This window comes from Haliotis asinina, chromosome 9 (genome assembly GCF_037392515.1).
Source record: "Haliotis asinina isolate JCU_RB_2024 chromosome 9, JCU_Hal_asi_v2, whole genome shotgun sequence".
NCBI classification, from domain to species: Eukaryota; Metazoa; Mollusca; class Gastropoda; order Lepetellida; family Haliotidae; genus Haliotis; species Haliotis asinina.
This window is the reverse complement of record NC_090288.1, coordinates 48083645-48101215: the sequence shown is the minus strand read 5'-3', so window position 1 is coordinate 48101215 and position 17571 is coordinate 48083645. Positions and strand designations below refer to the sequence as shown.

The 17571-nt window shown below is 38.6% G+C and overlaps 1 protein-coding gene across 1 annotated transcript in view; it reads left to right on the top strand.

The window, feature by feature from the left end:
- The window catches only part of LOC137296921 (S-crystallin SL11-like), a 42963-nt gene extending 25876 nt beyond the window's left edge, over positions 1-17087 (top strand). The window contains exon 5 of the mRNA XM_067828821.1: positions 9398-17087. Within this exon, the coding sequence (XP_067684922.1) occupies positions 9398-9562 (165 nt within the window). The 3' untranslated portion in view covers positions 9563-17087. The remainder of the gene's footprint in view (positions 1-9397) is intronic.
- The last annotated feature ends 484 nt before the right edge of the window (positions 17088-17571 follow it).

The following is a 17571-nucleotide window of genomic DNA, read 5'->3' as shown; positions in this document are numbered from 1 at the left end:
CAATCAGTTCATCTCCTAAGTAGAATTTCGCATATTTCGAACCGTCTGTAACGCACAAAACACGTTTAGTAGTATTAGTCAAAGGCGTTTCCTTGTCGCAGACCAACAGCCATAATCTTTCTGAATATGACCATGGATACTTGTAGCAGTTCACCCTTTTTATTGAAGTACATCGTAAATCCATTGATTTCTAATGTTGATACCCTTCTGTGTGACATGGTCGTTGTCGAACAGCTGGACAACCGGACAGTCATCACTGGTGCAGAGCTTGAGCGGTGACAGCAGTTTAAAGTCTGTGTGATATGTGGGTAGGCACACGCTGCTTTGTTCTGTCAATAGTCCCAGATGGCCGATGTTTACTGGGTCTGTTTGTTCAGGCTTGTCAGCGCTTCAGCACTCGCTGATACAACATTGAAGAAGATCTTCGAGACGTAAAGCCCTATTAACCGAGAATGACCGTTCGAGATGTTCCTGAAACACACCGTTGCGCAACGTCACTGTGTGCGATAATGACATCATTATCGAGGAAGAGCATGTCTCTTTGGCTCAGCTTTATCGTTGTTTGGCTGAATGTGTGTTCAGTATCTCGATATTACCTATACAACTCTGAACCCCTTAGAGGTGACCAGAAATGTGGTTAAAGTTGCGGCTGCTTGTACCTCACCGAGACATAACTCTCAGACACATAATTGTATTATATAATTATAATTATATTCCTTTATTATTTGTTAAACATGGTGCCAGTATCATGTTAAAACGTCTGTGGTATGACGCGGCCAGGGGTTCGAACCCAGGACATTTCACTCTCGGGGCAGCCAGGACCAGCTCGAAATCTTTAGACCCGTGAAGGTTCCGGGGTAGAATAGGTCTTCAGCAACCCATGCTTGCCATAAAAGGCGACTATGCTTGTCGTAAGAGGCGACTAACGGGATCGGGTGGTCAGGCTCGCTGATTTGGTAGACACGTGGGCAGATCCCAATTGGGCAGATCGATGCTTGTGCTTCTGAACACTGGATTGTCCGATCCAGACTCTATTATTTACAGACCGCCGCCATATAGCTGGAGTATTGCTGAGCGCGGCGTAAAACTAAACTCACTTACTCACTCGAAATCTTTAGGTACTATTAAGCTGTCTTCAGTGTTGATAATTCCAGCAATATATGTTGATATACATGTACACCCACGCCCGCACGCACACACAGAGACCATTCAGATGGTATCTCAAACATGGCCTCTGCTGCAGCCATATCGTATTGCTTTGTTTTATAACATGGTGTTTTACGGCCAAAGCATCGATACATGCCTAACATTTTATGATGTAATCTGAAGTTTACTCTATAAAATTCCAAGTCTCATCAGCCATGCAAATTGGCAATGTGATCAAAGTATTTGTCAGTGAAATGATGGTTGGTTTCTTGTACCTCGGTAGTATTCCAACTATATGGCGGCAATCTGTGAATAATTGACTTTGGACCAGACAATCCAGTCATCAAAATCAACAGGATGAGCATCGATCTACTCAATGGGGACATGTGTCGCCTCTTTCGACAAGCATGTAGTAATGATGAGTGCCTTGAAAGCGGAAATTTAAATGTCTAATGAAATGAAATATACCCGATATTAGGAAGTACATTTACAAACACAGACAGCAGTTTTCAAATGTTTGTAATGATGCATTTCTGCACATGCAACAGCTACTCAGGTGTTAATGCATCGGTGATTTTTTTACTTCATGGTTCCTAACCTCTAAATACAGATTCTTATTGTCTATTGTTATCGCTATTACTCTCAGTGAGTATAAATTAAATGTAGACGCACTTTTATGATTTCATTATGAGTCTATTGTTCATTTCTAGAACTGGTAATTTTCCATCTTGAATTTGGCAGGACCGCAGTAAAATCTATTCGTGGAACACTGACTTGCATAGTTACAAACAGTGTATGTTTATTGATATCATTTATGAGAACCTTGTCATATTTGAAGAAACTCGGGTACCCTTTACGTGATGAACTGTTTCAAACTATTTCAAATCCTGTTGTAGCTGTAGGTGGTGACAATAATCCTCAAGCCCACTCGAACATTCTTCCCGAGTCCCTGTAATCTGACAGTGAGTGCAGGGTTTGGGCAGGGTGGATGTCTAAGCCCTATTCTGTTACTAATGCTTCACCACAGGCATTGTTCACCTAGTCATTTGCATGGGATTAATTTACCGTGTTCTGTGTATGTGCCACCACATGTGTGTCATTGAGTCCGTGTGTCATCACTCTATGATCTATCACCGTAACATTCATGAGCCTCGGGTTAAGAAATACGATCATAACCATGTATACTAGCTGACTTAGCAATATTGACAATGCATAATGCTATTTACTTAAACCCCCTGACATATTTTTCCCAAGACTATACAATATACTGTTTTGTTCGCATGTTACTCGGTTTGATAGGCGTGTTGCTTGCTTGTATGTTTGATGTAAAGCTTTTCCAACAAGTGTGTACTCGTTGCAAAGATACTCCGTTTTTTCGTAGCTGTCTATGATTGTAAATATCCCCATGGCGTGAAATCGACCATATTTGTGACTCCTCGTTATGTAACTATTTACACGACACGCTTAGGAGGCTACGTCAAATATGCCTAGATCAGGGCTATAAACTGTCGTAAATAGGGGTTGACCTAATTCACAGAAGTATTGACGAAGCTTAGGGTGTTCTGCCTGCGTGACAGTATGAACCTTGTAGCTTTGTTATTCATTGCAAATTTACAAGACGGCTCGACATCGAATAATATTTCAAGATCCACACAGTCGTATAACGATGTATTCTGTGGATTAAACTAACGCTAAGTATTCAGGTTCAGTGTTAAGCAGTACAAACGCTTTCAAAGGAAACGTTGTGAAATGCTGTGGATGGCTAACACGTTATGAATACGACTATAATGGGTTAATGTTGTTGCGAGTTACGTTTTTACCACAACCATCTCCGATGTCTATACACTTTGTGACTGACGTGGTATGACTCTGACTATTATGGGGGTTTCTGTTGCTAGCTACATTTTTACCATAACCATCTTCGATGTCTATACACTTTGTGACTGACGTGGTATGACTCTGACTATTATGGGGGTTTCTGTTGCTAGCTACATTTTTACCATAACCATCTTCGATGTCTATACACTTTGTGACTGACGTGGTATGACTCTGACTATTATGGGGGTTTCTGTTGCTAGCTACATTTTTACCATAACCATCTTCGATGTTTACAGACCTGCATCATTACCCCTGAAGATCCGGGTTAGAATTGATCTTCACTTGCCGTTGGGTCTGCTCAAAAGAGACGTACATTCTCACCAGAGATGATGAATTTGTAGAGTCTTTTTGAGCAGGAATCAGAAGTCTTGGAACCCCTGTTGCTGAAACCGTCACGCCATGTTCATCCACCAGAATGTTTTCAGTCTTCCACTACGATGGTAGTGTGTGTGACAAGTGGTTCGTCGGTCACTCCTATCTTCTCAAGCATTATATTCACTTGTCCTTAGCGGTGGCTGTTGCAGGTTATCCCATCTCTTTGAAAGATGAGGCGGTGGGGTAGCCAAGTGGTTTCCATTCCCCACATGGGTACAATGTATGAACCCATTTCTGGTGCTCCTTTTGCTCGAATATTGCCAAAGGCGGCGTAAAACTAACTCACTCTGACAACCCTTGTTCCCGTTCTTCTCGATCTAGTGAGTCGCCGTACGCAGGCCAGAAAATGCAGTTGTAGCTAACCTTCTGGATCTTGTGCGTCTCCGTACATAGACCACAAGTTGAAGTTGTTGCCGTACTTCTGGATCTGTAGTGTGTCACCGTACACAGACCTAACGAAGCAGTTGTGGCTAAACTTCCGTGTCGAGCGTGTCAGGGTACACAAACCATAGTCAGATTTCAGTGACAATGTACCGATGAATTTCATTTGAAGCAAAAACTAAATCGAATAAAGTGAAATCCTCATAATTCTACCTTGCCAGTTGAACATTTATATCTCAGAATTTTATTCAAATTAGCATCAAAGTTGTTCAACAAACTGTCATAGTTTCAAATAGATATTATTGGCTTGTATTACGAAAGGGTAAACGCAGTAGTTGGAACGGTAAAACCTACTTGAAGCCTTCATGCAAAGTGCATACCCCATTGTCAAGGTAAAATTATGACGATTTGCATTGCAATTATATTTTTTTCGATGTACTCTTTTTTGTTTAAAGTGAAAGTAAACAGATTATAGGAATCAGTTATTGCTGTACTTCTGGATCCCATGTGTCGTCCTACACAGGCCACAATTAAGATGCAGTTAGGCCCGTCATTCATTTTCTAGTACGTACCGTACACATACCTAAGAAAGAGTCACTGTCACCTTCCTTCAGCTTGTGTATCACTCTTCCCAGTCATACTTCTGGATGCTGTCTTAATTTGGAGTTTGAGTTTGGATTAAGTCGTCTTGTTTAAAAGCCTACCGTGTCCTTTATGGTCATAAACAGTAATGACACATTGCTGTTATAGTTACATTATAAATCCGTAATACAGAGAGATATTTCATGCTGTATATGGTAAACAGTCATGGTGGTATTCAATGGAAGAGTAGTTGTATCACGGTGAAAAATAACATTTTGTTTCATAGTGCTATATGATCATTTGTTAAGTTTAGTTATTTTCCAGTGGTCACAGGCGCTGCTTCTTTGATTGACTCAAATGTCGATGAAATAATGTGGATATTCCTTTTTAACATCATTTTAAAAAACGGCTTCACAATAAGGCAATTCCACCGTTTTTAGGCTTATCACGGAACTCTTGCTTTATGCAAAATGAACACCAGTGAGAAGATCTCCTTGTCTGACAGAGTTGCTTGTAGCTGGCATAAGAACACCCTCTTCATCATTTCCAAGTGAAGAAAAATATTTTTATATTTATAGACACAGCCTCTTAACTTAAAAAAGTAATTACTAAGAGTGAGAAGGTAAACCTACTTTAGTGTAGTGCTGCTTTCTAACATGTTTGTCAAGCTGTGGTGAGACTTGACCTTTGGGGCAAGTGCAATCATCGTTTAAAGTGCTGCACGAGAAAAACATATAGCAACGTGTTTTCATTTAATCATGCCCTTTTGGAATTCAGAGACATGGGTACCAATTATGTTGATAACACGCTTCAAGTACTCACTGACCCAAATGCCTGATTATGAATGATGTTATTATTCTTTTTTGCAAATTGAATAGTCACAGTACTGGGTAAAAGTCACCTCGGTCAATTGATCACAGTGAACTCGGATTTCATTCTCAGCTCCCCGAGAGTCATACTTGTTGGAATAAATATTGATAAATCGATCGATGTGAGTGTTCCATAATGGTTTAACTATGTGCAATTGTGTGGATACAAGGTACTGTTTTAATGCCTCGCGAATTCCTTTTTAAAAATGGTAGTCATGGCGACTAGAAAACCTCAGTTCGCAAGCAGGACATATATCCTACAAGCGCAATGCCGTGTCCTATGCAAGTGCCCAAGGGAGTCTAGCACCAGGTTTAAGTCCTGAATTTGCACTCGTTGACATCTGCGAATTTCTATCATTGATTTATGAGCAATCAAAATCGTGGCATCTCATAGCTCATTGACATAGTTAGCAAGTAGGTCAATCTCGATGTACACCAGCACTAGGCGAATACAAGGGAACTCCGCAGCACTCCTTGACCCTCGTAAAGACAACGCACATTTCACATAGGGATGACAGGAGGACTTTTTTAAATGTTTGACGACCTTGACCTTGCATATTCTGTTTTGTTTTCATCGGCGGTATGCGGCCTTCTGCTTCATTAAGGTAAACAGGACGGCGGATTTATTTTAAGGAAGGGCATGGCAAAGATATCGATTGAGCACCTTGTTATTGAATATTGAAATCATGATATTTCAACACAGCTGCAGTTGTTCTATGAACCCAAAAGAAACCCTGTACGGAGTTAACATATATTGAATGCAGCGTTTATTTAATGGTTGCATTGTTTGTTCAGTTGATGAAGTATACATGTAATGGATTCAGCTATTGTTTCTTGTTTCATGAACGGAGACGGTGGGGTGGCCAGGTGGGAAAAGCGTTCTCTAGTCATGTCCAAGAGTTCGATTCCCAACATGGATCCAAGTCCATATCTGGTGTCACTCTCCCTCCCTCCCTCCCCCCCCCCCTCTCTCTCTCTCTCTCTCTCTCTCTGATGTATATATTTAGTGGGTGAAGTGTACATTAAGTGGATGACTATATGTATAGTGGATGATGTGTACATGCATACATTTAGTTTATGAAGTACACATTAAGTGGATGAAATACATATATAGTGGATGAAGTATACATTTAGTAGATGAAATATTTGTATAGTGATTGTAGTTTACGTTTAGTAGATAAAGTACACATTAAGTGTACATTAGTGGATAAAGTATATGTATAGTGGATGACGTATGCCTTTAGTGGATGACGTATGCCTTTAGTGGATGACGCATGTCTTTAGTGGATGACGTATGCCTTTAGTGGATGAAGTATACATTTAGTAGATGAAGTATGCATGCAGTAGATGAAATACTACTGTAGTAGATAAGGTATACATTAAGTGGATGAAATATATGTATAGTGGATGACGTATGCATTTAGTACATGAATCACTTGCATAATCGATGGATTATACGTTTAGCAGATGAAGCATACATTTAGTAGATGAAGTATACATTAAATGGATGAAATACATGTGTAGTGAATGAAGTGTACGTTTAGTAGATGAAGTATACATTTAGTAGATGAAATAGTTGCATAGTGGATGAAGTATACAATTACTTGATGAAGTATACATGTAGTAGGTGAAGTATGCATTTGAGGGATGAAGTATACATTATGTGGGTGAAATACATGTATAATGAAGTATACGTTTAATGGACGAAGTATACATTTAGTAGATGAAATACTTGTATAGTGAATGTAGTTTACGTTTAGTAGATAAAGTACACATTAAGTGTACAGTAGTGGATAAAGTATATGTATAGTGGATGAAGTATACATTTAGTGGATGATGTATACATTTAGTAGATGAAGTATGCATGCAGTAGATGAAATACTACTGTAGTAGATGAAGTATACATTAAGTGGATGAAATGCACATCAAGTGTACAGTCGTGGATGAAATATATGTATAGTGGATGACTTATGCCTTTAGTGGATGAAGTATGCCTTTAGTGGATGAAGTATGCCTTTAGTGGATGAAGTATGCCTTTAGTGGATGACGTATGCCTTTAGTGGATGAAGTATGCCTTTAGTGGATGACGTATGCCTTTAGTGGATGAAGTATGCCTTTAGTGGATGAAGTATGCCTTTAGTGGATGAAGTATGCCTTTAGTGGATGAAGTATGCATTTAGTACATGAATTACTTGCATAATCGATGGATTATACGTTTAGCAGATGAAGCATACATTTAGTAGATGAAGTATACATTAAATGGATGAAGTGTACGTTTAGTAGATGAAGTATACATTAAATGGATGAAGTGTACGTTTAGTAGATGAAGTATACATTTAGTAGATGAAATAGTTGCATAGTGGATGAAGTATACATTAAGTGGGTGAAATACATGTATAGTGGATGATGTATACATTAAGTTGATGAAATACATGTATAATGGATGAAGTGTACCTTTAGTGGATGAAGTATACTTTAAGTGGATGAAGGATACGTACAGTAGCTGAAGTATACGTACAGTGGAGGAAGTGTACGTATACTGGACCAAGTATACGTATAGTGGATGAGGTATATGTTAGGTTGATGAAGTATGCATTAGTACATGCAGTGTTTATTCGTTGAAGGTAATGTGGCTTAATGGGTGAAGGGAACGTTTCACAGAGGAAGTACATATCATGCATGAAATGTCTCTTGAATAAAGTCAGTGTATTTTCAATGGATGATGAGTACGTTTAACTAAATTAGTGTCCGTTGTATTGATGTAATGTGTGTTTAACGCGTGGATTTAGAATACCTTTCATGAATGCAGTGTATGTAAAATGCGCTGCATGTCGATAATTGAATGTGGTGTAATTTATGGATGAAATGTCTGCTTTATGAGAGTTTTTCGTAGTAGCTGGGGTGGGTTTGTGGTTACAGCGTTCGCTCATCGATTCCCCACATGGGTACACTGAGTGAAGCCCATTTCTGGTGTCCTCCACCATGTTATTGTTGGAATATTACTCAAATCAGCGTAAAACTAAACTCAGCCACTTATTGTTGGCATGACTCGGAAGTAGATTAAGCAAAAACACGACACCCAGCCACCTTCGAACGCACGCGCGTGTACACGCAAACACATACACACACCTTTATTATATCCATTAACAGTTCTTTTCAACTTTATTTTTTATGAAACATTTCACACGGTCCCAGGAAGTGTGAATGTAAACTAAATGTAAACACGCTCCATATACACTGTCTTGTCAGTACTATGGTCTCTTATAACCCGCGGCAACCGCCCCACGCTGTGAACACAGAAGCCTTTGTCAATACCAAACGCTGAAAACTGCTCTGAGGCGCGGAGTTATTGGAATTTGTCACAGGTTTATGTCTGCGGGCGATGCAGAATTATTAAAGATGTCTCCATGATACGACACATTTAACGCTTACATTTAACATCTTATAGACGATTAAAGCGCAATGCAATGTTTTTCTGACATTTTATTGCAGAGAGTGTTCTAAAAACGAATTTATGACCACGAATATCCTAACTCATAATTTAACAAAGTCTCACGATGGTGGAAGCGATCTCTTTGTGAAACAGGACCTAGATAAATAGATTACTTTCAACAAAGAATCATTGTCCGCACAAACACTGCATGCTATAGTCAGTGTGTAGATATTCTCTGTTTATACAGGTATGAGGTGACATCTGTGTGTATCTTGTGTTTAACTATTTATGGATATCGTGAAGCTTTTGCTTCAAGTCTTTTTCAGCGTTTAGTTTGGAATCAATGTGCATGCAGATTGATTGTTGTGGATGCCTCAAGGGTAGACCTCCACTTCATATTGTTTGTATGGTGGTATGGGACGGCCAGGGTTTACGCACCTCCTTACACCTTGCTACCTTTAAGATGTATTTATTACTCTGTGTATTTAAATAGATAGGCGACGGGGTAGTCTAGGGGATATGGTGTTCGCTAGTTCCTACGAAGACTCCGGTTCGTATACCCAACATGGGTACAGAGTGTGAAGGCCATTTCTGGTGTCTCCCACCGCGATATTGCTGGTATATTGTTGAAACAACAATACTCACTCATTATATTCAAATAAAAAAACATCTGAGCAGAGCCAGAACATTGATGAAAACTTTTTTATAACCTGACTCGTTTCCTATTTTCCAGCTGTCGATTGCCGACCTTGCTGTGTATGACGTCATGGAGTATCCCCTTGACCAAGGACAGGACATTCTCAAGGACAGCCCAAAGGTGAAGGCGCACCGACTTCGAGTGGGTAGCCATGACAACTTACACAACTACCTCAAAGAGCGGGTCAAGACTGTCATCTGAGTATGACGTCATTCATTAATGACATCATCACGACGTCATCTTTTGGGTTACGTACGTGTATACACGGCAGCATATTCAATATCGCATGGTTGTTATTCTTCAAAGGCATTTAGAAATTGGTGAGGTAATACAAGACACTATTACGGATGTCAACTTCTTTAATTCTTTTTAACACGACGTTTCAAGGCTAATTCATCGCCTTTAAACGTCGTGTTAAAAAGAATGAAAGAAGTTGTCATCCATAATAATTTCTTGTATTATCGCATGGTTGTTGACAGAGTTCAGTATGAATGTCATATACTGCATACGATTTAACCAGAGATAGTCACAGGTTTATTTAGTGTAATCAACTACTTCAAGGAAATTCGTCTACAATAATGCGGCGGTGGGGTAGCCTAGTGGTTAAAGCGTTCGCTGGTCACACAAAAATCCGGGTTCGATACCCCACATGGTACAATGTGTGAAGCCCATTTCTGGTGTTCCCTACCGCGATATTGTTGGAATATTGCCCCGAGCAAAAATAAACTCACTGACTCGTCTCCTGTAAAGGTAGTCTAGTTGTTAAAGAGTTCTCTCTTGAACTTTAAGATGGTTCGATTCACTCCTGCCTTCTCTTCTCATTGCTAACATTTGCAGAAAAGCTTCCTGACACGAATTTCAGACATTTAACAAAATAGTTTCCATTTTATAGAACGTGCCAGATGTAATATCCTTAGACCACAGTCCTGAAAATGTTCCAACGGATTCCATTCTGTTCAGCACATTTTGAAATCAGCCCTATCAGACCATATCGGAGACAATCGCTTCACAGAATCCAGGTGGACAATCCGAAGCCTACCAGTCTTACTGCTAAAACCACCATATAGCTGGAATGTTGCTGATTGCGGTGTAAAGCTCAACAACAACTTACTGCTTTAACTTGTAAATGCTTCACGGGACGTGGGGTGGCCTTGTTGCAACAGCGTTGGCTCGCCACGTCGATCACTCAGGTTCGAATCCCCACATGGGTGCAATGTCTGAAGGCCCATTTTTTCTGTCCCCCGCCGTGATGTTACTGTAATATTACTAAACGCGGTTTAAAACCACACTCACTCAGCCTAAATGCCTCAAAGAGGAGTTCTTGAAAATGTGAAATTGTCATCATATCCTTCACAATATTCATTTGTCTTGAACATTTTTCTTTTGGATCGTATGTTTTCTGTAATATAGTGCAGGGTCCCGATTCACAAAGCGTTCGCAACGTTACGACCTACTATAGTCGTTTGCCTATGGTGAACTATATTGTTACGACAGGTCGTAACATTACGAACACTTTGTAGTTCGGGACCCAGGTGTGTATCGTCGAGTTAGTAATCTGATTTGATCCACTGACTAACGTGTGTCAAACACGTGAGAACACATAATGCATCTTTGTATATCTCAATAAGTCTGTTTGTCCACTGTTATACATTGTCTTAAGCCTCACGATGCTCGTTCAATTTCTGTTTGGCATACATAGTCTTAAGCCTTACGAGGAACATACGATAATCATCGATAGGCGTTTTTGCAAAACATAAGAGGAGAAAGAAGTTTAAACAGAAACATTTCATTGTTACATGACTTTAAAATATTATAGACCGCAAAAGAAACGCAAGTTTCGATATAAAGGAAAGAGAGCGTCCATGTTTATGTCTTCTCTTTAAAATATTGACAAAAACAGTTGCGTTTCTTTCTGTGTTAAGTATACATACCACGTTAATATTAGGATGGGAATATGATAATTTAATGACGGATTTAATATTCCCCCCCCCCCCCCCCACACACACACACCCCCTAGTCCTATTTCAACCTAACCCCACACTTACTTTGCTCAAAAACCTCATTTAATTTTTGAACGAGCATCTCTGATTAATCAATGTCTGTATAAAGAAAGTGCATGTTTGTTTAGTGTAAGAGGCTCTTCATGTCTGGAAACCAAAGAACAACCTCATCCTCATGGAGTTAGGGTAGCCTAGTGGTTAAAGCGCCTGCTCATCAAGCCGAAGGCCCTTGTTCGATTCCCCACATGGGTACAGTGTGTGAAGCCCATGTCTGGAGTTCCCCGCCGTGATATTGTTGAATGTTGCTGAAAGCGGCGTAAAACCAACATCACTCACTCTTGGTATTTACTAAATGCTCGATGCAAGCAATACTTTTTAAAGAACATGCCTCTTAGAGGTGCTTCAAGCGATATTATATTGATGTTGGGGAACTTGCTATTGGTAACCATTTTTATAGAATATGAAATCTTCTTTAATGCTAGCACATTTTTTAAAACAAAACAGTTGGTAACACTCACATATATAATTAGTTTTTCGTAGTTTCTGTTGTTGCCTACTTCAAAGTATGCCAGTCCATGTTATATCGAATTATCATGGCGAACGTTGTGAGAAGAAATTTTACGGTTGCTTCAGAAGCTGATCTCAAGAATCATATTGTACTTTATTAGGTTATGACCTATACGGGACAAAATAAGTTATTGAGTTATTATAAGTTGATATTTTATCAGTTATGTTAATGAATAAATACATCATTATTCATAATTTCAAAATTTACATGCCCAGTATTTATGAAAAACAAACACAGCCATTGTGCGAAATAGTTTCCAAAGTTTGCTAGCCAGTCGAATTAGCTATGCCTGAATGTTTCCAGCCCACAAAATAATTCACTAGCCGGAAATTTGAATATAGACACCGGGTTTCATCATTACTTAAGCTACCAATACAATGAACACTTCTATCAGTCTATAATATTGCACGATTATAACCTAACAAGTCGGAGACAGTGATATATTTACCAAAAGACCTCATGAAAATTCGCTAGACAGTCGGGCTAGTGACTGAGGAGAATTACTGGACCGACTGGAATTTTATTAGCCACGGGCTAGCGGGCTGTTTCTCACACTGTGTACAACCTTACAGGATAGAGTTTTCCTTTATGACAAAATCACCATCTTGAAACCAAAAACGGTAATTTATACAGAATAAGGCAAGAACATACTTCTAAGTGATTAATACGGGTTTTAGGAGGATTTTAGGAGACGATTGTTGTATCATATTAGTAAACAGATTGTTCTGTGTTTGTCCAGTGTATATAGTCATTTGTATAACAATGATTCATGTCTTTATAAACTTATAAAGGATGATTACTTGTTGGAATAAGAACACTGCCCTATTCAACCTTGTACTCAGGAAGCCGTTCTAAAAATACTTTAAAAAACCCACACATATGCTTTATCATCATCCGATGAACTACAAGGAGGGAATGGGAAAAAAACGAAAGCAAAACAACAGTATTCAATGCGAAATAATTACGAGTCTTTACGAGCATGGCAGTACAGTATATCCTTTTCAGTCAGCGCTTTCGTGTAAGTAGTCGATACCTCAGTTCCATAAAAAATATTTAAAAAAACATTTCAATTGAATCAGTTTCCGATTTAGGTAACATGTTTCATATATGTTTTGTCATTCTTACCACTGCTAAAGGGGAATTCAAATATCCCCCTTAACTTTATTTAAGCCCTATTAGTAGTTGACAAATCAGTGCTGCACGTATGCGCATATATAATAGGTTTTGTTGATTCTAATCTTTCTGTCAATATATTTGGGTAAACCTGTAGTCTGTCAGTAACGAATTACATGCCAATTTTGTACATTTACAAACATAGGGCACAACAACGTTTTATTGAAAGTTTTATACTTTTTCACAATATATAGCCTAGTATATGATTATATAACACGTGTCTCAATGCTTACATGCCATAAAGAAAGGAACTTATTAATTCCGATATATACTCAACTGGAACAGAAACGCTCCAACTAACTCCACTGAAGTTGTTCAGTGATTTTATGGCATCTGATGGGGCAAATACTTGAGAACATCTTACGTAGAATTTATTGATCTTCTTAATATAGACCTTTAAGTAGATTTCAGCTAATCAAAATAACGTGAGTAATCAGTGTTTTATGTTTTAAGAATGAACATGGCAGAACTTTGCGACATTTTCACCTTGTCTTGGCCACTCAGAAAAGGTAACAAACACGCAACTGAGATTTTGTCATGTTGACATTAAACAGTATCTTAAATATTTTAAGAATCGCACATATTAAGGGATATTCTAGAAACTATTCAGTGACTGATCCAGACATATGGCAGGTCAGTTAAACAGTATCTTAAATAGTTTAAGAATCGCACATATTAAGGGATATTCTAGAAACTATTCAGTGGCTGCTTGTTTCATAAGCAGAGAGTGAAATCTGAGATGTATAGATACATATCCAAGCTCGAGTATATATGTTGTGGACACAGTTTCTGTTACCAAAGAATAATAAGACCAACTGATTGCGTTAGTTTTCAGAAATGCAAATATAGTCAGAGTACATCCTTCACTGCACGCTAGGGTCACGAAGAAAATGTCGGTTAGCTTGCTTTTTTTACAAATACATGATCTTATGTTTAGCCAGTTTAGGGCACCATGTGTTTGGTAAGTGTTTTTTAGAATAACCAGTTCTCCTAACATACGAAAAATAGCAAAAGGATTAGGGTTACAGTTTTGGAAACTGTTCATGTGGAAATATTACCTGTTTGTGATTACCAGAAAATCAACTTTTCCGTACAATATATGACAGTCTGCTGTTTGATCACCGACCCTAAACACTTCAGGGTTTTCGTTAACCTTAAGGGGAACTACACAGAGCCAGACTGGCAGTTCAGCTGATTTTGTCGAAGTTGGACAAACAGTTCTCCGATTCCTAAGTAAAACATTTGCGACTATCAGACCAATGAAAATACCACAGCTTGTTTCATTATAACTGCCAGCAATGCGGTTCATTTGCCTCGTATTTTCCAAACGCTATTACCGGAGAATATCCCCTTCTCAAGCATGTGTCGAAACGGATTCTTTAGGGCTTATGTCAACCAAGAATACTGGAAGGACTGCTGAAAGCAGTGATGCCACAAGGTATTTACAAGGGAAAGGGTGAGAGCTTCCAAGGGTCTATTGTTTTTTTAAAACATCTCCTAAGACGTTATCTCCATTTTACAATGTCTTGTTTTCAAATCCCCGACACATATCATAAATAGTATTTGGCTAGCTCAATGGATACTGTTTTCAAACATGTTCAATCCCCACATGTTGAAACATGGTATTAGTATTATGGGTGTCGTTCCCTCGTCTATTGTCTCATTCTTTGACTGTCATGATAGAGGTTTGGTAAGGTAAGTGCTGGTATGGAGCATATCTTTATTTCACTTGCGTTTCGCTTCAAACCAATTTCCTTTATAGTTATAAAGGGATAGCTGAGCAGCACTTGTTCATGGTTATAACTCATTGATCAGTTCATGAAACTAAATCCATGTCAGTTCCAGCTACCAGCTCCTTTATCAACTCGTGTTGTCAGCTCGTGATGCTAACTACATTATGAATTCGTGATATCAACCTTTCATCAGTTCATGATACCTACTACCTTATAAACTCATCGCGTCAGAAATTAGCTCATGATAACAACTCCTTTTTTAACTCCTATTCCGCTCCTGTTTATCTAAAATAGCTTCTGTCTCCATATCTTCAAACAAATCTTCGCTTATCTCAACAGCGACAACTTTCACTTCCTTTTTCAATAAGTAAACTGGGCAGCAACGCCTTTTCTGTTGCTTGACCAAACACTGAGGACAGCTTGCCCCAAGAGATCACATCTTCTGAAACATTTGAAATCCGCCGCCTGGAAACTAAAAACTTTTCTATTCCACCAGTAGCTATCTATCTCTCCTGTATGTAAAGCACCACTGAGCAGCGTATGCTGGATAAAAGGCTCTATACAAATGTATTATTATTATTATCATTCCTTCACGATAACAGCTACTTCATCTGTTTATCATATCAGCTCTTTGATCAGTTAATGATAACAGCTGTCGATTCTTCATACCAGCTCCTTTACCAGTTCAATTTACCAGCTCCTTCACGAAATAGCGAAACAATGCTATTGTCAGCGTGCTAGCAGCTACCCTGACGGTCCAACAGTGTAAATAAATATATAGTTTTATACATGCAGTTGTTTATTATTGTCTGTTGTCACAGTCACTGATTTCTTGGTACAGTTTTTGGCATTGAGCTTAGTATGAGATTTGAAGACGAGTTCAGGAATAATGCTGCAAATTTGTGAGAACATTGATTGACAGCTCTTCATTTCTTTCCAGTAGTGTACTGCCACGATTCGTCTTAGTATCTTAAAGTAAAGTCAAATCATCAATTCCCACGGTTTCCAGATGCAATTCTGGAACACGTCACTCTTCAGTTGCTTTACGGGCTTTCGGACCAACGGCCCATGTGCTTGCGTATTTTCGGGTTTATCCATCTCGATTTTCTCTTTTGCATAAAGTTATAAGTTATTTTGATATAACTGAACTGTTTGTACAAACAACAAACGCTCACTTGACTTTGGGTTTCAATTTAGAGATGCTGGTATGAAACATAGGGTGTTACAGTTGCTCAAATAATATTAACGATTCACAACAAATCTTTTGCCTTGTATACCTTAGAGCATGTCCTGTTGTTGAACACACACATAAAGTTCGAACAACTGACCGATTCCTTACAAATACAGACCGTTTGCAGACAACAAATATGTATGAATTAGTCTTGAGGACTTTTAAGGTATGTGCTTTCAGTCAAATGGCACCAGAACGTTACGAGGGCCAAGGTGCATTGTTCAATATATTGTTGTCTAAATATATGGTACAGGTGTAGTAGATTGTATGTATATGAATTGATGTATGTCCGTATATCAGATGTTTGTGTATAGTGTTTCTGATCAGTGTAATCCGCTCGACAAAAATTTAATTTGGAGTTAATCAGTCTATGTTGGCAGATCTGTGGTATTATTAAGCATTTGCCTTCCTGAATTTTCATTTGGAGTCTAAGTAAGCAGAATATGGAAAACGTATCAATCTGTTAAGAAACAAATTTTAAATATCAAATCTACCTATATTTTGAAAAAGCCACCTAGATGTTTAAACATTTCAGATCAAAGAAAACCAAGAGCTTACAACCTCATGCCCTAAACTCGACAGGAGGTTCCTTAGCTCAGTTTCTTAACTGATTGCTTAATGGTGAATTGCTATCATTTAGATATGAAATGTACTACTTCTGGAGCTTTGACGGGAGGGCCGGTGAGTCATTTTCGTCCAAACTCATATGACTAAGAACCATGTCGTGTAACTACCAAATTGTAGCAGCAAGTAACGTGTCTGAATTGCCTTATTTGTCCTTTGGCCTCTGGTGATTTGACATGCGAAGGTTACATGTGATATTATTTTACAGGGAATATATTTCCTCGACACCGACTCCAACTGGCTATTTCAAGACCTGAACGGCCCAATTGTATTAGGGCATCTCGATATTTTAATTTTGGCAGGGATTTGATTTTATTGTTATCAGTTTTAAATACTTCATTATCTCAAACATTTATATAATCATGTTACAGAGGAAATAAACATTATTTCCATGCAAGTTGCGTTGTATTGTTTGTATAGCCGCGTCTCATTGAAACAAATTCTGAAAGTCGCATTAAGAGAATATAATATACATAAATACTGAACAGAAAAATAAACGCACGGACGTTTTGGTCAGATATTTAAATATACATAAACATGAACGCTTACTTATTTTCAGATGTCACTTTTTTTGGAACAACACACACACATACACACTCACACAACACACACGGAAAGAAGTATCGCAATACCCCATTCCATGGCATCAGTATGACATTGTGTTGTCATCATCCACAGCTAACCACAACTTACCTTAGTATCTGGCTAAACTGAACATCAAGTAATAATTAAATCTGAGAAGCAAAAACGATAAATGTTGATACCTATGGTTGGTCGTATGACGTTAACAATCTTGATCATTTCAGGTTTCTAGCATACAATCCTGAAGACATTTAGACCCATAACATTAACATAGCATGTGCAGTCTTGGCCAACTGCCA